This window comes from Charadrius vociferus, unplaced genomic scaffold, assembly GCF_000708025.1.
Source record: "Charadrius vociferus isolate BGI_N301 unplaced genomic scaffold, ASM70802v2 scaffold1493, whole genome shotgun sequence".
Taxonomy (NCBI): domain Eukaryota; kingdom Metazoa; phylum Chordata; class Aves; order Charadriiformes; family Charadriidae; genus Charadrius; species Charadrius vociferus.
This window is the reverse complement of record NW_009647467.1, coordinates 221667-244033: the sequence shown is the minus strand read 5'-3', so window position 1 is coordinate 244033 and position 22367 is coordinate 221667. Positions and strand designations below refer to the sequence as shown.

General features: G+C 41.5%; 1 protein-coding gene across 1 annotated transcript; it reads right to left on the bottom strand.

The window, feature by feature from the left end:
- Window positions 1–10192: 10192 nt before the first annotated feature.
- PPP1R17 (protein phosphatase 1, regulatory subunit 17) lies at window positions 10193–21963 on the bottom strand. The gene is made up of 5 exons (XM_009880702.1): window positions 21959–21963; window positions 20922–21030; window positions 18929–19081; window positions 17291–17452; window positions 10193–10368 (listed from the first exon to the last, which is right to left on the bottom strand). The coding sequence occupies exons 2-5, from the start codon at window positions 21001–21003 to the stop codon at window positions 10289–10291; spliced, it is 477 nt and encodes a 158-aa protein (XP_009879004.1). The 5' UTR covers window positions 21004–21030; window positions 21959–21963; the 3' UTR covers window positions 10193–10288.
- Window positions 21964–22367: the final 404 nt, after the last annotated feature.

The following is a 22367-nucleotide window of genomic DNA, read 5'->3' as shown; positions in this document are numbered from 1 at the left end:
ATTTACCTCCCTCCCTTTGTGGGCAGACATAGTTGAGCCTGGAGATGAGAAGACTTCGGAGAGGCCTTATAGCCCCTTCCAATGCAAAAATGGGCTTATAAAACCATAACAAAATTTTTTAGCAGGGCTTGTTGCAATCGGACAAGCGGTAATGGTTTTAAACTAAGATATGCTAGATTTTGAGTAGGTATTAGGAAGAATTTTTTTATGCTGAGGGTGGTGAGTGAAACCCTGGCACAGGTTTCCCAGAGAGGCAGTATATGGTGCATCCGTGGAAGCATTCAAGGTCGGTTTGGATGGGGATCTGAGCAACCTGATCTACTTGAAGATGTACTGGCTCATTGCAGGGGGCTCAGACTAGATGACCTTCAAAGGTCCCTTCCAACCCAAATTATTCTTTGATTCTATGATTTTTATTCCCGTTTTACATGTGGAGAAACTGGGGTGAATGTTATAGTCTAGGTCACCCAAGAAGTCAGTGAGAAATATGGGAACAGAACTCTGCAGTCCTGAGAGAGTGTCTTCTCCCTATCACTTTGAGTCACTAAAACCTGAAGAAATTAAGTATCATGGATCCCTTTTATTAACTCCTCTATAAGGATGATAAACAGCACTTTCAGTGTTCTGGATAAACCCCCTTAAACCTATTAGCCAACTCATTTCTGCTGGCAACAACTCCAGAAAAATTCCAGTTAACAATAAACATTCCCGCCTGCTGATAAACATTCCCCCATGCTGAGCAATGGAAAATCCAATAACAGTTTGGCTGAATCCATGCTGAGTACAGAAAATGGAATTAATCTGAAAAGTGAATGTGCCTCAAAGAACAGTAACTCACCTGGATATTTTTCAAGCTTTTAATGAATGTCAGTCTAGTCTAGTTGAGAACAGGAAAGATTATGACTATACAGAAATCTCAATGTGTATTTCTGAAGTTTATGAGACCCATAGTTTTTTTGTTTCCCAAGACATTTTAGAGTATGATTAATCACTCAAGGAGTTTAACAATATGATAGTGTGACTGTTCTAGCATTTAATGTCCTCACACAGGGGATTTTTTTTCACTTCTTAGGATTCACGCTGAGAGCAAAGACTTTTCTTTTAAAGTGCTTTTCATGCTAGTTATTGACTTATTACTTGGCTATTTTGCAAATAACAACTAAGCGTAAGACAAATACATTTTGGTCATAGTCCTGTTTAACTTTTTATTCTACCTATGTAAAGATGTAAGAAAGCAATTCAAATAAACAGAGTCAAGTAGTAGAGAATAGTCAGATTCATATGTAACCCACTTGTGACATTCACAATGGTCTATAATTTACTGGAAAATCGTATGAAACCCCTCAGATCCACTTGTTCCTGAATTCTGTGAAACATGATCTCAATCTGAATTTATTGCCTTAAAATGACCTTGTTCAATGATACTTTGAGAACAGTGAAGTGTTTAGTTATCTGCATGTAGATAGGTAAGTGTAAAGTTGCTTCTTCATTTAGACTTTTGGACCTTTCATCTTCTGTCTAAACTGTTGGTTCCTAGCCTTGAGAATGTTCCTGGGGATCCACAGGTGTTGGTGTAGTCTTCTAGGATGTCCAAATAAGGGCATGGTCAAGTATTCCGAAGTGCTTAATTGCCCATTATTCTATTTTGGATATGTCTATTTTTCATTCTAGAGTTTTATATCCATATTTATGATCTATATTTTCACATCTTTTTTTTCCCCGAACATTTTCCTAACTGTCTGTAGCTATCCGTTAACCCAGAAGAATCCTGACTCTCAGGCTGAGAAACCCTCCTTTGCACAGACAGTCTGTGCTGAGTGGGATGGACACAGCTTCTGAGGAACTAATTTCTTGTCCACCAACGAATGAATGCTAGGCATGGTAACCATTGTTGTCCTTCCTTTGTCACCACCAGCCATCAAACCTCAGCTGCATCACCTCAGGAGGCCCACTCACAGCTCAGGAGACTATTTCCCAGCCTTCCACAAGAAATTGGAGGAACATCCAGTGAGATGTAAGCTGCTTGACCAGAGGGGAAGGATGAAGAAGATCCAAAATATTTCCCAGAGCTGGAACAGGAAATAGCAGAAGAGATAGAGAGGCATCTTCTGGAATGACACTTCTCACAGCGGGACAGAGGATATTCTGTAACCGTTGCACAGGCCATACCACATTGTACAGCAGCTGCAATTCTAGATAAAAGCAAGTGTGTGATTTAGCTAAACAATATAATGGACATTTTGTTAGAAATATTCTCAATAGCTTTCTTATTATTGCAGCATGTGCCCACTTAGTACTAAAATATTAGGCTGTTACCTTAAAAGAAGTAATTGTATACCACTATCTCCTGTCAAATTAAGAAAGCCAATGCTTTCCTAGATGGTTGGGCTCCTTATGGTGTTCTCAATGTGACCTTCTGCCTACCACAAGTAAGACAACAACTCCTATTTCAGACTGCATAGGAAAGATATTTCTTGCCTAGCTGTACTGAGAATAAATCTCCTCCTGTCACAGTGTGATAGGTATTTTGGAGACTGGAGTACAAAGCGTCCTCTTATTTCACTCATTGGAAAAAGAAGACTGAGCACAGCATTAAAATTGTGCTTTGCACGAACTCTGCTGAATGTTAAATAACACTGATTGTCTTTTGTGGCATTAATTTAGTTGAGTTTGATCCCATGTGTTCTTTTAGTGCACAGAGTGTCCCATGGGCCTGAGTTTCATAACTGAACATGCTCCCTTTAAAAAAGTTCCTCTTGCCCTCAGAGTTTACACCGTGAGAAACAGTGGCAAGTAACTCTCTGCCCTCTCTCTCCAGGCCCCTGGTGATTTACGTACCACCTCAGCTCTCCCTTTCCAGGCCACTGAACTCTGTCCTATTTGTACTTTCCTCACAAGCAAGCCTACTCTTTATCTTCCTTGCTGCTCTTTTCTATATCTTTTTTTTTAATCTCTTTTTGAAAAAGGAGAGGTACTCGAGATGCAAGTATACCAGAAATTTATAAAATAATTTAATGAAACTTTCTCTTTCATCTTCCATGCCTTCTTGAATAGTTTCTAAAGTTGTACTTTCCTGTTTGAACCTCCTTGGCACTGAGTACTAGTTTCTGTAGAATAATCTGTAATAAATCCTAATTAATTTATAGCCCAAACAGACATATCGAGGTGGGGAGTTGGATTTGCCTCTCCCTATATGCATTGTTCTGTACTTACCAATGCTGAGTTGGTGGTTTTGCCAATTACACCGAAGTAAGCTGCTGCTGCTGCTGCTTCTTCTTCTTCCTCTTCTCCTCCTTCTCCTTACTCTTTTTCTTCTTCTTTCTTCTTCTTTAGCCTTACATCCTTCATTTCTCTTCTCTGCTTGTTTTCTTCCTCCATCTAAACCTTCTCCAAATCACATCTTCTGGATAAGCACATTGAATAGCAAAGAATGCTGACCATTTCATCCCACTCTCCCCCTCTGCTCCTTACCTTGTTAGCCAATTATTTACACACCATAAGATCATATGTTATAATCTTCTTTCAATCCGTGATAGCTCAGTAACTTTGCCAGCAGGACCTTGTCAGAATTGAGAACTGCAAACCATTATTGCCTCCTCTGAGGAAGTCTCAAAGATTTGTGAGGCAAAATTTCTTCTCTAAAAACTAGGCTGACCCCTCTCTGTTATTCTATTATTTATTTATATTTTCTAAAAGTTCACTCGCTGTGAAGTTGCAATCTGCTATACACTACAGGTTTGTAACTATGTCCAACATCAAAACTGTGCCAGCCAGGGTATGTAGCACTGCTGTGTAACAGTCACACTAAAATTGTGGCTGGTTGTTGCCTGAAAAGACCGAGGTGTTTTTCCAGCGTTACGGATGCCCCTCGCTCCCTCAGAGAGGATCACTGCAATTCTGGTGCACTCTCCCTGAGGTCTGACATCTTTACACAGTGTTTTGCTTAGACATCACCACTGCCGGAGGGCTCTGATGTCAACTTGTTTCAGTTATTTTCATCCATTTTACCCCGTGTTTCATGTTTGTGACGTTAACCTTAACCACCATCAGAACTTGTGACTCCAGCAGCTGGGCTCGGTCACTGCCTAAACCAAATGCAAAGAGGAATGCACTTTAAAGCCTCCTGCCTATGAAAAGTGATTCATCTCTAGGAATTCCCTGAGAACTGTATTTCGCTTGTAGAATACTCTGAATTGTTTTACACAAATAGGCTTTATAGAAATGCAAAATTATATTATCCTTCCAAACCCGTTTTCTGTCTGTGTCATTTCCTTCCTTTTAGGACACCTTTGGTTAACACTTTACCTAACAGAGTCCTACCTGACTGTTCTCTGGAGAAGCGGACAGCACTGGGTCACTTGCAGAAGTTAAAAGGGAAACCTCTTTTTTTTTTGCCTTTCATTGTTACTGACAGTTTATTTGGGTTATTGGTTTTGTGTCACTAGCATCTCAAAAAGGGAGTGATTTTTGTCATTGTCCTTGTTTTTGTTTCGTTCACACTCTCTCCTTTGCCATGAAGCAGAGATAAGTTGCCACCTTGAATTTACTGCTGTATAGGCAAGGCACAGGAAAATGAAAAGACTTACTGGAGGTCTCATGGGGAGTTTATATGGCTCCTACAAATTTAATATAGTTCTGATCAGGTTCATCTTTACTCTCACTTTTCTCCAGCCAAGTCCATGCTGTGCATAGTTGCTGTCTATTAGAGTTCCTTCTAGAAAATGTCTGTTCATCCAAGTGGTTTAGAGGGTTTTAATTTTTTGCTTTTCCCAGAGCTGGGGAAGATGAGGAATGCTGGCAGATACTCATTGGTACTGGAAAGATATCTCAGGATGTCTCTTCCCTCTCCCAAAGCCTGGGGCTTTTGACTTAAATGAAATACTGCAAAGTAGGGGAGAGAGGATATTTGTGCAGCCTGCTCCTTGTAAATGTTGGGTGCTTCACAAAAATAATTTCTAAGCAAAACTAGTTGCACTGATGGAATCCAGCCTGATGCGCGGAGCTGTGTGACGGAGTGGATGGGCTCATCCTCTCAGTCCAACCCTGACATCTAGTGTATACCAAAGGGAAATTTTCCAAGTATGAAGTTCAAAAATGAAATCTGTGTTACTTGGAGGAGGTCTAGCTTTGCAATGCACTTGACCCTTTTCTGCATTGACAATTTCTGAGATAACCACTTGCTGCCAGCACAGAAATAAGTCTGAGTAATCTGTCCTTCTTGGAAAGTCTTATGAGCTCAGACTTATGATGGCATTTAGACTCGTTATGAGTTACTCATTGCAACTATCAATGCTTGCAAATTTAACCTTTTTTCTGTTTGTCCATTTGTGAACTGTGTCTTTGGTCTAGTCACTGGGTCGCTTTGCTACGGCAAGAAAGTTTGGTGCTCTGTTTTTTGAGAGGGAGCTGTTTGTTTATGTTTTTTAGAAGAGGATTAAAGTCTGACTTAAAAATCTGAATGTTAAAAATTCACAGTGAGTGAGGCATAGAGAGACTCTTGAGTATTCATTCCTTATATTTTGTGTATTTCCATGTCTACACAACCGGGGATTGGAAAGGAAGATTTGCTCCAATGTTCTCTAGGGCAATTGCAGCAGCCTGAGCAGAGATGGAGGAGGAAGGGGAGGAGGAGTTGTGGCTCAGCAGCTTAAATAGGCCCTTCCAATTCTTTAGGCCATGAGGTAGACAGCTGGGTTCATAAAGCAAATTTGGTTCTGGACTAGCCCCATTGCCACCTCCTTTTTCCTTCTTGTTGAGGTCTGGTTTTCACCTCTGTTGCTCAGGCATGGCCAGCACAAGTCCTTCTGGCCGATCCCTCGCTATCCTTTCACATGTACTCCTCCCTTTACCCCAAACTCCTCCTGGCCTCTCACAGACTTGCTAAGCATCACCAAGCAGATCCCTTGGTATGGATCCTCAGCTATAGTCACAGACTCACTGAGGCTGGATGGCACCTCTAGCATTGGCCAGTCCAAATAAGGTCAGCTGGAGCAGGTTACTGAGGGCTGTGTACAGTCTGGTTTTGAAAATCTCCGAGGATGGAGACTCCACAACCTCTCTGGGCTATCTGTGCCAGCGCTCAGTAGTAAAAACGTGTTTTCTTACTTGTAAGCGGCATTTCATGTATTTCAGTTTGTGCCCACTGTCTCTTGTTCTGTCAGTGGGTGCCACTGGGAAGAGCCTGGCTCCCTCCCATCAGACATTTATATACATTGATAAGATTGCTTTAAGCTTTCTCTTCTCTAGGCTAAACAGAATATAGAGAACCAAACCTGGGATAGGTGTAACTCATAGGTATAACGTAACTCAGACCCTAAGACCACCTGGGGGCCTAAAATCTACTTTGAAGGTTGGAAAAGATTTGACAGCTTGGAAAATTCCAAAGCTCATGGCAATGTGTCTCACAGTTATAAATACACAGCTTGCATTTTACAAGATTGTCACATCTGTAAGAATAAGCACAAACGGTCCATCAAAAGTGGTTCTTTTATTTCTGGAATGGGCTTTCTAATTTTGCTGCTGCTTGTTCATCTGTCGAGTCCATGTCTTTTCAGACTTCTTCAGGATGTCAGATGTAAAGATGGATTAAGCTTCCCTTCACAGCTCCTGGGTCTGACTGGCTGACATGGATTCCTCCCAGGAGCCAGGCCCAGGAGCCTACCATGGAGTAGAAACTGGCTTTTAATCTTCACTCTTTCTATTTGTAGAACTACATTTCCAGAATACTGGTATTGCTGTTTACACCACCTCACTCTAACAGGCTCATGGCTTTTTTGGGGCTGTAAGGAACAGGATAATATGTGTTTATGAACATATCTAAATACAAGTGAGAAGCCAAAATTTCTAGTGTGCTTCAGTGACGTGCACTTTTGATTTTTGCTTGCAGATACAATTGCTGGGCAGTCTCTCTGCATACAGGAATACTGTATGGTCATGCATACAAAATAGAATCTCAAAAGATAGAAATGGCATAGGACATGCAGGAAGATAATCTAATATGCTATCTCAGCTCATCTATCAATTTAAGTGCCCAAAGCATTATATTATTATCAATTTATTAACCAGTAAGACAAAGTTTCAACCAGACAAAATTTCAGTGTAAGTATTGCTAAACTCAATGCATGCAAATACTGCTTTATCTGTGAATATAGTGTGAGTTAGTGACAGCATCATCAGCATTGGTTTGGATTTGTTTTTGCTGCTGTTTAGTTGGGTGAATTACTTAACCTGTGGACCTCATGTTTAACACTACAAAAATGCTCATTATATCCCCTTCAGATGGGTGATGGGCTTTCTAGAATCCTTAGTTGAAAGTTGCTAAATAGCAGGGCCATTAAATCCCTTTGTCCCAGTTCTACTGTAAATGGAGACCTGTCCCTTCATTTCTAGGTAGAGGTTAATAGAGAATTCACTCCAAAAATATTAGCCATTAACAACCTCCCGACTGCCATTATGTCTTTTATTCACTGACTGAAGCACTTCACTCCCCCTGAGACCATGGACTGGTTGTCCTGCCCAGTGAAGACTTCTGGGTGAGATGCAGCTTCTGGGGTGAGATGCAGTTCCAGCTAAATATCTGAAAGCATGCCAGCTCCTAAGGCCCTAAAGCAGTCAGTGCCTATGTGCAGACAATGAAAGCGACTTCGCTCCAAACTGGAGCATCCCAGTCCTAACAGTGCTAGGGAAAGGCTTAGCCTGTTTCTGTGCTTTCTCTTTCCTTACGTTTCTGCTGTAGTGGTCATGGGCCACCTTTGGGGACACTGGGTACAAAAAAGCATTTCTGCCCCAGAACACACCAACTCCAGCCATTTGACTATGAGAGCAATTTGTGCAGTTTTAGCACTGTCTGGTCTTAAAGGGAGAGTTCAGAGCCTGAACGACAATAAATAAACCAAATAAACCACATTCACGGCATTGTTCAGTCCACACACGATTCTGCAACACCTAAAGGCTTTGTTTTGGGGGAAGGCGCAGGGTTTATCCGATTTGAAAAAAAAAAATTATCATATTCCAAAATAAAGTAACATTTAACACTTTCACTGAGTGCAATGAGGCAGGTGAAAGCTTTGAGAAACGATTCATTTCACTGCTTCCCAGGAACATTGCAAAAACTCCTATTTACCTAATTGATTAAGTGAAAAATTACTTTTTAGTCGCTCATGTTGCTCCTGGGTGGAAAAACAGTAAACGCTGAATTACCAAGCTATGAATATGCAATTTTAAATTAACTGCAGCAAATGATGTATGTTGCAGCATTTTTATGGCTGGGCTTCAAGTTGATCTACACAGGGATGGTAAATTAGGCTGCTGTGCTGTCAGAGATGTCACTGGAACTGTAAATCCTCTTTTTTTTTTTTTTTTTTTTTTTTTTTTTTTTTCAGCTTTCCCAGATTTCCCGATGTCACTGGAACTGTAAATCCTCTTTTTTTTTTTTTTTTTTTTTTTTTTTTTATTAAGCTTGCCCAGCATTCCCCAGGCTTGGAAACAAGTAAGTCCTCTTCAGAGCAGTGAAGTCAGACACATCCTATTTGTACTCCTGCCTTGTGTTGTTAAGGGCATTCATGTTTAAACATGTACATTTTCATAGCTAATCCATTGCTGATGGTCATTTGAATTTTTTCAGGACTCCATGCTCTCATGCTGTATTGTGCGCTGAAAATATTCACCAGCTTCCCTGGTAAAGCTGGACTCGAGTCGCACATATTTCTTGTCACGTACTTGCTGTGACATACTTTACTGTGTACCTTACATGAATGTTGTTACATGAACTATTGATTGATTATATTTTAAATATTATCTCATCTCATTGATAGATTAACAGGGTAAAAAGATGTACACCTCCTAGGTATCTGGCATCCCATTAATAATATAGCTGTCCTCTTGTACACTTTAATACGCGATTATTTATTATAAGCTTGTTGATTACATCTTGAAGCTGAATATCTGCGAATCGACTGCGTTCTCATGAAAGATACTGGGTCAGTCACTGTGGCAGATGAAGTCCAAACTAGTGTGCTCCTCAGCTGTCTGCCTAAGGTTGTTAAAAATATAACTAAATTCAGTCTACCAGGTTAGATAATCTTTAACCTCTCTGCTGAGGTCCCTAAGGGTCCAGCCGGCAGTGCTGCTCCTTCTAGCGCACAGAGCTGTTAAGGTAAGCACAAAACTACCCAGTTCTACCTATTTTGCATAATATTCTACAAGTACCTGTCTCTGTTTGTACAAATGCTGAAGGCTGTAGCTGGCTGTGAAACAATTCTTGATTGACTCAACGAGATAACCTATTAAAAAAAGAAAAGCATGGTGCTGTTCCACCTTGCAGTATGCATATGATATTGAGTAATGCTATTCCTTTTACACAGTTTTTACTCTTCCACTGTGATTTTTAATCTTTGCAGCCTCTCCTAGGGTGCTAGGACTCAGTTTAAAAAGCAGATATCAAAAGAAAAAATGTGGAGTAAAAGGATCAACTATCCTACTAGTTTATCTTTCACCAACCCAGGAATAAAATCTTTGAAAGAAAAAAATAATGCGTAGTCTACCCTGCTTTAACAAGCAGGTGCTGGCACTTCCCTTAAGTTTCTCTTCTGAGCTGTGCCCTCGGTCCTCTCTGATGTGTCAGCGTTGACAGCTCTTAGCTGTAAGGTTTTGTACTGCAGTAAATCTACCTTTTTCTCCTCACAAATACAAGTCATGAGCAGATAAGGCAGAGGAAGCATTTGCTTTGCATTTCAGGGACTCTAGAGTTGATTCTTGCTCTCCCACTTTCTCCATCTATCCCATCAGCTCTGCATGTGGGAATTTGCACTGCGGTCAGTGTTATTCCAGCAGAAGAAAGGTGGATGAATGAGGTGAATTGTCAGGAGAAAAATGCAATTTGAATCATTAATTGATGTTTTAAGGCCCTGTGCTACCAGCCACTCTGGTATCTAGCTCCAGGTACTGTGATTGGTGGTGTCCTTTGTGTTAACCCTTATCACCATGCTGCACAAAGCTGGATCTGATCTGAGGTGGATTCCTCATTGACGAAGATCCTGGGAAGCTGCTTTTAGTAAACCAAGAGAATCCTTCCAACTCCACGTGTAAGTGAAATTTCTGTCATCATCTCCTACTATGCTTGCTGGGATTTCATGAGATGCAGATAGGCACTTGAAGAGAATTTGAATTCAAGTGCATGCTTGAGAAAATGATTATTCATAAAAGTGAAAGGACTGTTTTTTTCTATGTGCTGCCACTTTGAATGACCCAGAATTATTTACACTGCATTATTGGAAATATCACTGTAATCTTAACTGGGGATTGTGTCTCCATCCTTTTCTTCATCTTCCATAATCACTGTTTGCTTTTCTTCTGTAAGCAGCTTAGTGCCTTGAAAACGGAAGGACAAATAAAAAAAAGAGAGAGAGAGAAAAGAACTTGATTTAAAATATTACTTCTTTAGTAAATATCAGGATAAGAAGAATCTTTCAGTCCTCTCTAATTTCTTGATCCTAATGTAGTTTTCTAACATCATGGTAGTTACTTATTTAATTTTGGCACATCAGTCTCCTGATATTTAGTGAGCTAGCATTGAATCACTGCATTTTTAGCTAAATTTATCAGGCACTCTTAAATCCAGCGTATTTCTGCTAACCTGTGAAAAGAGACACTGAAGTTTCATCTGGGAACCTCTGGTAAGCTAAAAAAGGGAAAGATCTTGTATGGTGAAATAAATACTGTGATTAATCTTTGTGACTCAATCAGTTTATGTGAATGTGTGTATGCTTGCTTGTTTTCTATATGTATACACCACTATTACTTCAAATTTGCAAATGCAGATGCCAAAAGAGACAAATGTTAGAATACCCACATACTAAGTGCCATGCCCACTGAAGTTATATAGTATCAATACATTGCAAAAGCAACCGGATTAAGATCAGTGTTAAAATAGTCAGGTATGTTCCTTAAGGTTTTGAGCCAGTATATGAGTTCCTGAAGTTTGGGATCTTAACAAGCTTTGAAGCCTAGCTATCCTAGAAGAAAAATAAAGCTTCATCCTTATCTCAAAAGCACCGAAGAACAATATGACATGATACTGAAAGGAATTTGATTTCACAGTTCGAGCACATCGTGGGGATTCCAGGGACATTTTCACCAGCTGTCGGTATGCTATGTGAAGTGTCTTTCCATGTGCAAGTGTTGCCTTCTTCCAAAGTCCTTCTGTATTACATAGATAGGTTGTGGATCACACCTTCCACAAATATCTGCCTCTCCCCCCTTCTCTCTTTTTCTCTCATACTTAAAACTGTAAGTCCATCCCTTACAGATCTTGAGTCTTTTATGTGATACCAAGATAACACAATTACTGTAACTGCGCTCTTCATTAGAAATTAAATTAACGGAGTGAAGAGAGAACAATGTGCTAGCTGGATACAAAATGTTCTTGATCCCTATTTTAATAGATTGTGTTGGTTTTGCCTGTTCCCAGTAAAAAGCAAGTGACCTGTAAGGTGTATTTTATGCCCACATTCCTTGGTGTGGAGGTTAACATAGTCTAAAAACAGGATGAGGGTTACCATTGTGTGGAGATCAATGAAATCTCTCCCTAATTTGGTCTCCTGCTGTTTGCTCTCAGTCTGCGCTAACCAGCTGAGCTGTTCTGTCAAACCAACCTGTTTTGCTTCTTTCAGCATCGAAGGCCCTCTCACAGAGAAGGCTTTCATTTCAGTCTTGATGAGCTCTGAAAATAGAGCAATACCACACAAGAAGATTTTCTCCAACTTTGGAGTCTTTTCAAGAGGTGATGATTTAATGAAAATATTAACCTATATTGCCCTTCATTTGGGTTAGGTCCTGCTTCATTTATATGCAGGTCTTGTGAACGAGCTGGTTTCAGCGGGACCATGAGATAAACTGAAAGGCATGAATGAATATTATTTTGAAACACAAAGGACTTCATTTGTTCAAGTAGCAATTGAGTAACCACCACTGTTAACTGCAAAGAATTACGCCATTTTGTGGAGAGGGATGTAAATGTTCCCCACTCAGACTTCTATTCATATAAACAGCTTAGGCAAATAAAGACTTTTTTTTCCTGTTGTCTTTGGGATTTGGGGGGGGCAGTTTAGGGGAAGGTTTTTCTTTTTTTAATTGTTATTTGTTCTTCATGGAGCACTTGAGGAACAAGGAAAACATAGCTAAAAAATGCTTAAAGTGTGAAGCCACAATGGATCATTTGATGAGAGCTAACCTATGTTTTGGGTAAACTCAGGAATAAGGAATCAGGAATGTAAGCTAAATAAAGCTGCGCTGTGCTTTATAATCGCGTCTCTTATTTGAATTATGAAGTGAGGAAGGACAAGTATGTTTGTGTAATTCTGATGCCTTGATTATAGCATATTAAACTAGCCTTTTCAGAGCAGATGCTAGAGACAGCTGGAAGGTAGCAGCCAAGCCGAGGTCCCCAGCTCTTAGCTGGACCCACATCAGTAGCATGCCAGATGCCTACCACAACCCATAGCAAGATGATGCATCACTTTGGTGACTGATGAACTCCAAAGGTTTCCAGCAGAGTTCAGGATTCAAAGCTCAGAGGAGGATGTAGCCTAGAGCTGCAGGTTATTAACTTTTCAGACTGTGGACCACCAGCAACTTCAAGGACAACTATGTGCCTTTAAAATCGGCCTTTTAATGCAAAACAGCAGAGGATACAAATGGGATGTCTTAGCTAGAATTATTTCTATAACACAGGGAAAGCATTTTTTTCTTTGATATAGTGCCACTGATCACTTGTGGGGAATGTGTGCTTTACTGAATGCTGTTTGGAAATTCTGGGTTTAAAGGAATGAGCAGGACTAGGAATTGAGGAACTTTTGTAAGTCAGTCTTTCTCTGTTTACTGTTCAAGGAAATCACTTAGCCTCCCTGCCTCTGTTTTCCCAGCTGTGTGTATTATGAAATGCAGCTCATCCTGCAGACCTGTTTTAAGGATTGGGAGGTTGTTCTGTTAATATCTGCCAAGAAATCTGACTAAAGAAAACAGCGGAGAAATATGATGTAGCCATATTTTCCCACCAGAAATTGCTACTACTTGGAATATTTAGCTAGAGCCTAGGACCTCAAAGGTTCACAGAGATATAAGAGCTTCTGTTAGGAAGCTCAAACATAGGCAGAAGCAGAAGTTGGCTTAAATCAACCATTTGCCAGGTGCCACCTAGATCTAAGCCACTCCTCCTGATTTGTAAATCAGAAAACCACGAAGATGTCACCAGTTCCCCTTGACTGCTTATGGACGACCCCTGCAGCTGGGTTGGAAGAATATTGGACTGCTCCAATCACATCCTTTGCACTGGAAAAGGGCAAGAGGTGACATTAAACTGCTGTACTTCTCCGGTGTCACTCAGATTTTTCACCGGAGGTGTTGATATTATCCTAAAGGAGCTACCTTAACTAGTTTTCTAGGGCGTGAGGGAGAATGAAGGTTTGAAATTGTGTTTTTTTCTAGTTATCTCTGATCTGATTAAGAAACCCTAAGCAGCCACATTTCAGGAACTGCATTCCCATGTTTACACATGTATTTACATTCTTGCTCAAACCCACAGGCCCAAAGAGCTCTCAGAAATACTTCAGTTAATTGAATATATTGCTAAGTGGGGATAGCAATAGAGTGTCCCAGAGCTGAGTACAGGCTTTGGATCATATTCAAATCATTTACTGTCATGTGAGAGCAAAAAAAAAACCCATTAGAATTGAGATTATATTTTGTCTTCTGGTCTAATCCCTTCAGAAATCCAAAGTGTTGGCTGACTGAAGGAGAGCTGGCCACTGGAGGGGACCTCTGCTCATGGCTCATTTGTATGCACATGGCACAATGTTATTTGCGCCACGTCAATAAGACTTTGAAGGTTGAATACATTTAGAAGTCAGACCCTTGTAGGGGCAGGTTTTGTGATGCCGAGGCTTAGACATTTAAGCTGGCTAAGGACTGATTTCCTTAGTCTCCTTCTGCAGACAAGTAGCCATGGGGTCCTGCAGACAGTAACGTTCGGTTCTTAATTTAGCAGCGGCCTTGGGTGTTTGCAAGGTGTAAACCTGACTCTACTTCTCACTTGGATCACATGCCATGCAGTAGATCTATTAATTTTCATCGCTTTGTATGGTCTGTTTGAGTTGCTTTTATTTGCGATAGAAAATCTCTCTGGTCACCCAAGAAGGAGAAGGACCATCCTAGAGTACTCACAACCAGCTGGTCAAAATGGAGAGAGATAACACAGCTGCCACGTTTATCTACATTTACAACAAAGCTATTTGTGTGGACAGCTGCTTAAAAAGATAATCTAGTAATTAAGCTCTGTTACTACAAACAATTAAGTGGAGCTTTTTGAATTGGCATCTGGAAGTGGTGTTTGGGAGGGATCTGAAGGGGAAATGTTAGAAACAGGGACAATCCTCATTAGCAGGTCGCAAGGGACAGATGCGGCACTGAATGTGCTGCTTACTGCAGCAATGCCAATAACAGGGAGACAGGGACAGAAAGGCCTGTCTATATTTATTTAGCGCACGTAGACCTGCCAGGGCTTCTCAGGTCTCTGAGTCTATAATTCAGGTTCTATTTTGCACAGCAGTTCCGCAAGAGCTCTGTTTGTTTGTGCTCTGTCTGCTACCCGATGGGATAACCCTGAAAGTAAATAAGTAGTAAATATTGGACCGGCGCTCAGCCGCAATGAGTCACTTTTTCATAGCAAGTCACAGAGCCACGGCTGGTGAATTTCAACCAGCAGAACACTGTATGTTGGTATGTATCTTCAAAAGAAAATAGGCATCCTTAGAGAAGGGAGGGAATGAAATTCAGGCGCTCAAACACATAGGCCGCTTTGCCCCTGATGCAGGCACAAATCTGCCACAGTCGGTCAATTGTTGGAAAATGGACCCAGAATACAGGATCTGGGAAAGCCATCTGCAGGGAGAGGCAGCATCTAGCCAGCTGCTCTGAATCCATGCTGAGTGCGGGAAGGTGGCTTCACCAGTAGGCAAGAAAGTGTCATTGAAGGTATAATTGCAGACAGCTGAAAAATGCATTAGTTTCTATCATGCCCCAACAGCAAACGCACACAGTTTGAATTTTGTCACCCATTTGAAGGTCACTGTACTTTTCTTTTCTTTTTTTGTGCTCTTCCCTTTTGAGTTTTTTGATTACCAAGTCATTTGGGGTTTATAATGTGTTTCTGTTACCATATAACTTGCATTAGCTTCTTTTCACTTTGAAAATTATTAAAAGTTGAAGAGGAAGTCTTCATGGGAGGCAAGACCCTTACAATGATTCTTATTTCTCTCTTAAGTTGCTCCTTGAGCTAGTTAAAGCTAGGGTCAAAACAAGAAGTCGTAAGTGACTAGATGCTGAGCCAACCAGAGTGTTTCTGAGACAGGTCAAGGAAATCGTTCCCCCTTGCTGCATCCTTTTAGCTAGCAATTACATTTAAACCAAACAAGAGTCAAGCCTCTCAGCTTCACTGTCCCACGTTTCATCTTTCATTTCTATTAAACATGTTTCGCTTTCAGATTCTCCTTCTCTGCGTGTACCCTCAAGTGCAAAGGCCACACAGCATCTTCAAAGGTGCTACATATGGCCAAAGGCAACTTTTCTTGGGAGTGTTTTTGAACTGACCAAAATAATTTCTCATCTCTCCTCCAAAGCCCATGGGAAGCGTAGGCTTCAAGTATGATACACAGGACTACTCACCAATGGTTTGATAAATTTTGATCTGCTTCTGTATCATCTGAATCAATCCCTAAAAGACTATGATTTTTTTTCCCACTTAATTTGTCATGTGAAATTTTGACTAATTTGCTGGGTAATTTCCTCCAGCAATTACATAAGCAGTTCATTGTCAGTGCTCTATATTAAATATTTCAAAAAGTGGAGCATTTGCAGTTGGGCTCAGAAGTTGTATGATGGATTTCATTTCCCCCCAGCAAATGACTGGAGCATTTTTCCAGTGATTCACAACAGCTCTGATGCCACAAGCCATTGGGATGCTTGAGTTCAATGAGCAAATAAAAAATGTATTTTCTATAGGCAGATCAATATGCAAGGCACTACTATTCACCATGCTTGCTGCCACGACCCTGCAAACTTAGTCGTACTCCTCTCTGCTTTTGGGAGCCTTGCACCGATAAATTGAAAAAAATTCTTACACGTTTAAGTCAGTTATGAAGGCTCACATTCACAAAGAAAGGCGATGTCTACAAATACAGGTGCCTATTTGGATTGATGAAGCCATCTGGACCCCTTATAATTATTAGGTGTACAGGAAATTCCATTCAAAGTGTACCTGAAACTCTGGTGCTTGATGCACTGAGCTGTTGCTTAGTCACTCAGGGCCAAAATATCTGTCTCAGGACATCTTCATTCAGTGTGCCTCACTGCCCAGTAGTGACAGCCCACAGCAGAACTGGTTCATAAAAGAGGTTCCTAAGGGAAGAGTGTTTTTCAGTTTGGGCACTAGTTTTGGATCTGGTGTTTGTTTGGGGTTTTTTTGTTCATTCATTTGTGCATTAGTTCATTCATTTTTTGCTCCATCCCTGGAAAGGGCTAGTGCATAGCACTAGTTCCCGCACCGCTAGCTAGCACTAGTAATTAATGTTTACACAGTGCTTTCCATCTTCAAAGACTTTCAGAAATATTGATGAATTGAGGCTCTTCTGTGATAGAGGAATGTGGGACATGCAACAAACAAAAGGTCTTAGGACCAAAACATGGCTGGCTGACTTCATATGGTCACCGAGTGAATTAGCTGTTGCATCACGTATTATGCCAGAAGCACAGAACTGTCTTTAAGGTGCTGTTAATGAGAAGTTCATCACAGCTTGGTTTCCTCAGTGCATGTTAGGGACTGTGGAGTTAAGAGGAGGTTAATCAGGATGGCTTTGCTCCAGGTTGTTTGAGGCAGCACGAGCTGTGTTAGTGCTGGTGACCTAAAAATATGCATATGCTCAAATTGAAAAGCAGGGCAGTAGTTGGAATTCACAGAAGTAGGATCATGTTTGCAAGAGATAATCAAGTGACTTAATGTCTTTTCTTAATCCTCTTCCCTTCTATCCCAAGAACATGAATAGGGAATACAGAAAAGACTTTCCATGAGCCACCACTGCTATTCTACACTTAGACCAAATAGGTCCAGTTTAGCAGGAACTAAGTACACTGGGCAGAACAACCTCCTTGCAGCCCTTCCAGCCTCCTCCCAAGCATACCTCTGATGGTAGCTACATTTTGCTTCCTCTTTGGAACACCTTTATCTAAATAAGTTTCTTACCTATTATCAAGGGTGGGATGTGTATTGCAGGCGTATCTTTTCTCCTGGGCTTTTTCTGCTCCAGGTCAGTAATCTGAGAGCCTGGACTCACTCTCTCTCTCTGTGGCTTCTCTGTGATACCATATCTTTTCAGCAGATTATCAGAAAAGTCTGAAAGTATGCCTGCAGGCAAGAAAAAAAAATATAAACTGGCACTTCAGCCTTGTTCACATCGAAGAAATTTGCACCTGGGTAACTTTCCCAATGACTGCTCTGAAGTAAGGCTGTACGAGTGGGTGAGGTGTTCTGCATGGTGTACCTACTCTTCAGGTTTTGCAATTCTATACATTTCCTCCAAGTCAATTATATCCCATAGGCTATAGACAGCAATGCTATCAGGCCACCTGGTTTCTGGTTGTACTTAATGGACTGCAGCCTATCAGAAATCATGGGGTAAATGTGAGTGCAATATCCTATTCCAGAAGTTTAGACGTCTTATCAAAGTAGTTTAATCATATAGATCTTCAAGCCTCTGCTTGGGGGCAACGTGACCACCCAGAAATGACCCATTTTTAATAGTGAAGTTCTTTTTTCTTTATGATATGGCTACTGTGGGCACTAAATGCACCTCTTCAGCCTCTGAGCCACTCTTCCCTAAGAGACAATTGCTGAGGGGCAGATACATGTGAGAGCTGAACAGAGTCAAACGTGCCGAGTTCAACATCTGGATTACAAACACTGGAAAATCCCAGCTGCTTGTTTTTAACTTAGTGAATTGTTGTGGCTACGCAAGGGACCGTGCAAGTAGTTACTGGCTAACTCCTCTGTGTATGTGTGGCATGGGAAGAAGAACTCAATGCGGTGGATAGAAGAGCACAGCTCTCTCCCCAGAGAGCACAACAAGGAGTGCTTGTTAACAGAAAGAAGTGACAAACATTTATTCCCACTGCTGGTCTTGGAAGATTGCCAGGTTTCAGTGGCAGTCTCCGGCTTATTCTTCCCTTCCCCAGGTTGGTGGCATTTGGCTCTTGAACTTCAGATGTCTGTAGATGCGCAGCATCAGGGAGCATCCTACAAGGAGCTCCTTTGTTGCTGTGGTGGTTTCTGGCTTCCCAAAACACCCACCCTTTGCCAGGGTCCCCGTAAATACAAGAGCCCTGCGATTTCCAGGAGGAGCAACCCGCAGATGGCTTGTGGGCCTCTCTGGTCTCCTCCCAGCCTTATCCCTGTTCAGCCTCCCCCTGAGCGCCAGGTATGAGTTTCACAAGACATTGCAGGGGCTGAACTGGATCCTTTTTGATTTTGGACCAGATCAAGTTGGGATGTCTAGCATGGCTCAGCAGCTAGAGATAAATACACATAATTTGTCATGTAAGGCAGTAAGGCTATGAACCCCAAAGAAGCATTTTTTCAGGAGCATGCACCCACCCACCTTGATATTCCCAGACCCTGTGAAAAAAAACCCTTTGTCTAACAGGGAATGCCTTCAACAAAGTCAGCTGCTCTTGTTCACCTGCCTTCCCAGGTATGCATGGCGTGGAGCTGCTTTCTTGCCCACCACCAAGGGGATATAAGTGAATGAGGGGTCTCTGGACCTTTCCCCAGATTCAGTCCACTCAGCTGAATTGGGATTTTGAAGTCAAGAGTTGCATTGCTCACCTGTCAGGGGTGGTGGGGTGTGTAATGCCGGTGTATCTTTTCTCCTTGGCTTTTTTTGCTCCTGTTCCGTGTTTTGAGAAGCCTGGATGGTTTTACCTTTTCTTGGTTTCTTTTTGAGGTCACAGCTCTTAATCAGCTGCTCTGAAAGATCCTCTGCAGGGAGGGGAACAAACAAACAAAAACGAATAGAAATTGAAACTGAGAGGAAATAATAAGCCAGATGGCAAAAAGAAAAGCTTTAATAATACTGCCTTCATCCAAGTAGATTAAAATGCCTGTGGAGAAACGTCTCTTAAATAGTCAGTACAAGAGGCCTCTGTGCAATACTGTGTGGGAGTCAAGTGACTTAGGTGGTCCTCCTGTGTTGTAGGTGGTAGACCTAAAACAGAGGGAGAGAGCTGTGGGCAGCTGTGTGGTACATGGCAGTAGAAAGGCTGCAGCATGGAGTGCAGAGGTCCCATGGCCATCCCTGTTTCGTCCAGTGCTACCTGTGCGGGCTGTCTTCAAGAGTTACAAGGGCACTTTTGTGAAGGGAAGATTTATGTGTGGGGGGTTAACCTAAGGTATTGGTAAACCAAGTCAGTATATTGTTCCTTTCAAGAGCTGGCATTATTTCCAGAGAAACCGAGCAGTTGGTATTCACTTTTGATTTACATAACATTACCCTGGATTTTTGGTTTTCCCTTAAAACAAGCCTGGGCTCATATGACTCAGATGGTCAGCACGTTTTTTCTGCAAGGATCTGCATTTCTGCGTGCTTATGCAAGCTGAAAATATTGAATCTAGCCTGTCATTAGTATCATCACGCAAACCAATGCTTTGATTTCTTAAAAGTTGCTTGTTTGGCTTCAGCAGGGTACCCTACCCCCACCCAACCCCTGACTGCAGGCTTGGGTTCAACAGGACCTTGTTCCAGGCTTTCTCACATTATTGGAGGCAGCTGTACGTCTGTAAGCCTGCAGCTAGACGTGGGAGGGACAACCTCAGGGTGAAGCCCCTGGAAGATGTAGGGTCTTATTCCAGCCCTCACAGGCTTTCTGCACAGTCCTAATGAACTCATTTAACCTCCCGCTGCCTCAGTTTCCTGACTGTAGAATGGGACAAGTTCTGTACTTATTTAAATAAGTAATTTTGTGGAACAATTATGTTTGGTATGCGAGCAGTTGTAAAAGTGGTGCCTGTGGCTAGAAATGCTGTGTGGTAGAGGTAGAACTAGGATACCTTCCTCGCAGGCCAGATAAACAAAGTTTTTAAAATTATGCTTGCCTGCGGTGAGACACTTTTTTTGACAAGCAAGTGAAATTGCATTTGTGTTTCGTTATTGTCATCACAAGGGTAACAACGAGCAAATAGGTTTTTGTTTCTGGGCTGCTAAATCTTCATGACAATTTTACAAGTCGGGAGTGAAGTAATAGCATTTGAAGCGGAGGCAAAGACCATGAATATGCAAAAAGCACATCTATCAATTATGAAGTCTGGTATTTAGGAGTGTGGTGGAGCAAAGATGCCTCTGGTACTCTCAGTGCAAAAGTTATGTATGAAATAGGTTCAAGAGAGGAAACAGATTGACGGCGAAGGAGAAAAAGTATTTAGAAAGCTGCCCCAGCAGGGGCAAAAGGGGTGTTTGAAATCTTTTATGGAAATTGCATATGGAAAAAGTGTTCAGGGAAGGCTCAGCTATATCCTTTCTGTTTATTGTGGTATAAATGAAGAAACTGCTCTACTTTTTCTACCAGGGGAAAGAATGATGACTTTTTCCTTTCTCCTGTTTAATTAACTTCACTCTAGATCCTCGGCTGATATTTATATGCAGGAAAAATGCTCTTTGCCTTTCCATCTGGCATCAGAAGTGTCAGCAGAAGGTGTAATCTATCAGGTTTCATGAGGGCTCAGTTGTGTTGCTGGAGGGGAAAAACGGGCACTGGACAGGACCTAATGATGTGAAGACAACACCTCTCTAATTACTGCAATGACATCATCTAATAACACTTACCTAAATGGTTACAGTGTGAATCGCGCTTGTCCAGTCTGTCTTCTGGGATATCAAGTGGCTGAACACATTCTGTTGACATCATTGAAATGGGCTTTCTCCCCCTTTGAAGCTACTACACCAAAAAAAAAAAAAAAGCAGCAGCATGACATAAAACAGACATATCGGTGTTATGTATCCACTTGCTAGCCAGATCATCAGAAGTTCTTGTCTTCCAGCTGCTCTCTGTCATGCAGTCTGCTGGCCTGATTTTGCTCAGGCGTGCCAAGAGATGCATTTATTCACTGCCTTGGTTACAGACGCAATATCCCGTTTTTCCACCTACCTTGCTGTAAGCTACCCACACCAGCACAGGAAATATGTTGACCCTGCAGAAGAATACTGACTTTGATCATACAGAAGGTGATATCACATACACAAAGTAAACGCTAGGAAATCGTATGTTTTATTCTGGTTTTCTTCTCCATTTTTTTTAATCATCAACTGTAAACTAAAGATCGTAAGTGGTGTTTATCATATAATCTAACTTTAATTACGAATGCTGTTGAGTTAAGTCTTACAAGTCCACCTCCTCTAAGAGAGCTTGGACACCCCTGAAGACCGAGGGGTCTGAAAGACAACCAGTGCCCACAGACCCCAAAACCAGCATGAAGTAGACTTACTCTTCACCTTGGTAAGAGCATGGGAACCCATTTCACAAAGCTGTTTAAGAGCCCCTGCTCTGTAGATCTCACTGGATTGCTGTTTTGGCTGGTTTATCCCCCCTTGTTCACAACTGCGGGGGGTCCTGGCACCCAGCCTCCTACCTGAGCTCCCCCAGCATGCCTCAAGCTGAGATCTGATCCCAGATTCACTCACCCTGGGACCACCCCGGATGCCGTCATGGAAAGAAGGAAATTAGACCTTTTTTTTTTACTGCTGATCATTTTTATAATTGCTTAGCAGAAACCCATCAGAATGACAAAACAATATTAAAGGAAAAAGCCTTCAACCTGAAGGTGCAGTCTGAGTGATCTGGGTATCTCCTTTCAGCCAGCAACAGCTGTGGTAGCTTCTTACTCACAACCTCTGTTCTCCATTTTTGGGGAATAAAAGCAGACTGTGACTTCCTTATAGGGAGAAGGAAGGCAACAAGGAAGAGATAAAAAACAGGAGACAACATGAATAGTGGAAGAAAGGAGGAATTCAGAAAAAATGGAGGGAGGAAGGAAGGGGAGGTAGAGAAGAAAAGGTAAATAAAAGAGGCAAAAGAAAATGCAGTTGGTGAAAAATAGTGAAGAGCAGGATAATCTTGCTGGAGGTAAGGAAATTACCTATATACTTTCTCTGTAAATTGCAGTGGTTGTTTGTCAACAAGAAATAGAACAGCAGGGGTGTTAACCTCATTTCTGTGACTAAACTTGTGTCTATATAAAGACCAATTAATCCTCAAGCAAAACCCAGTCACAT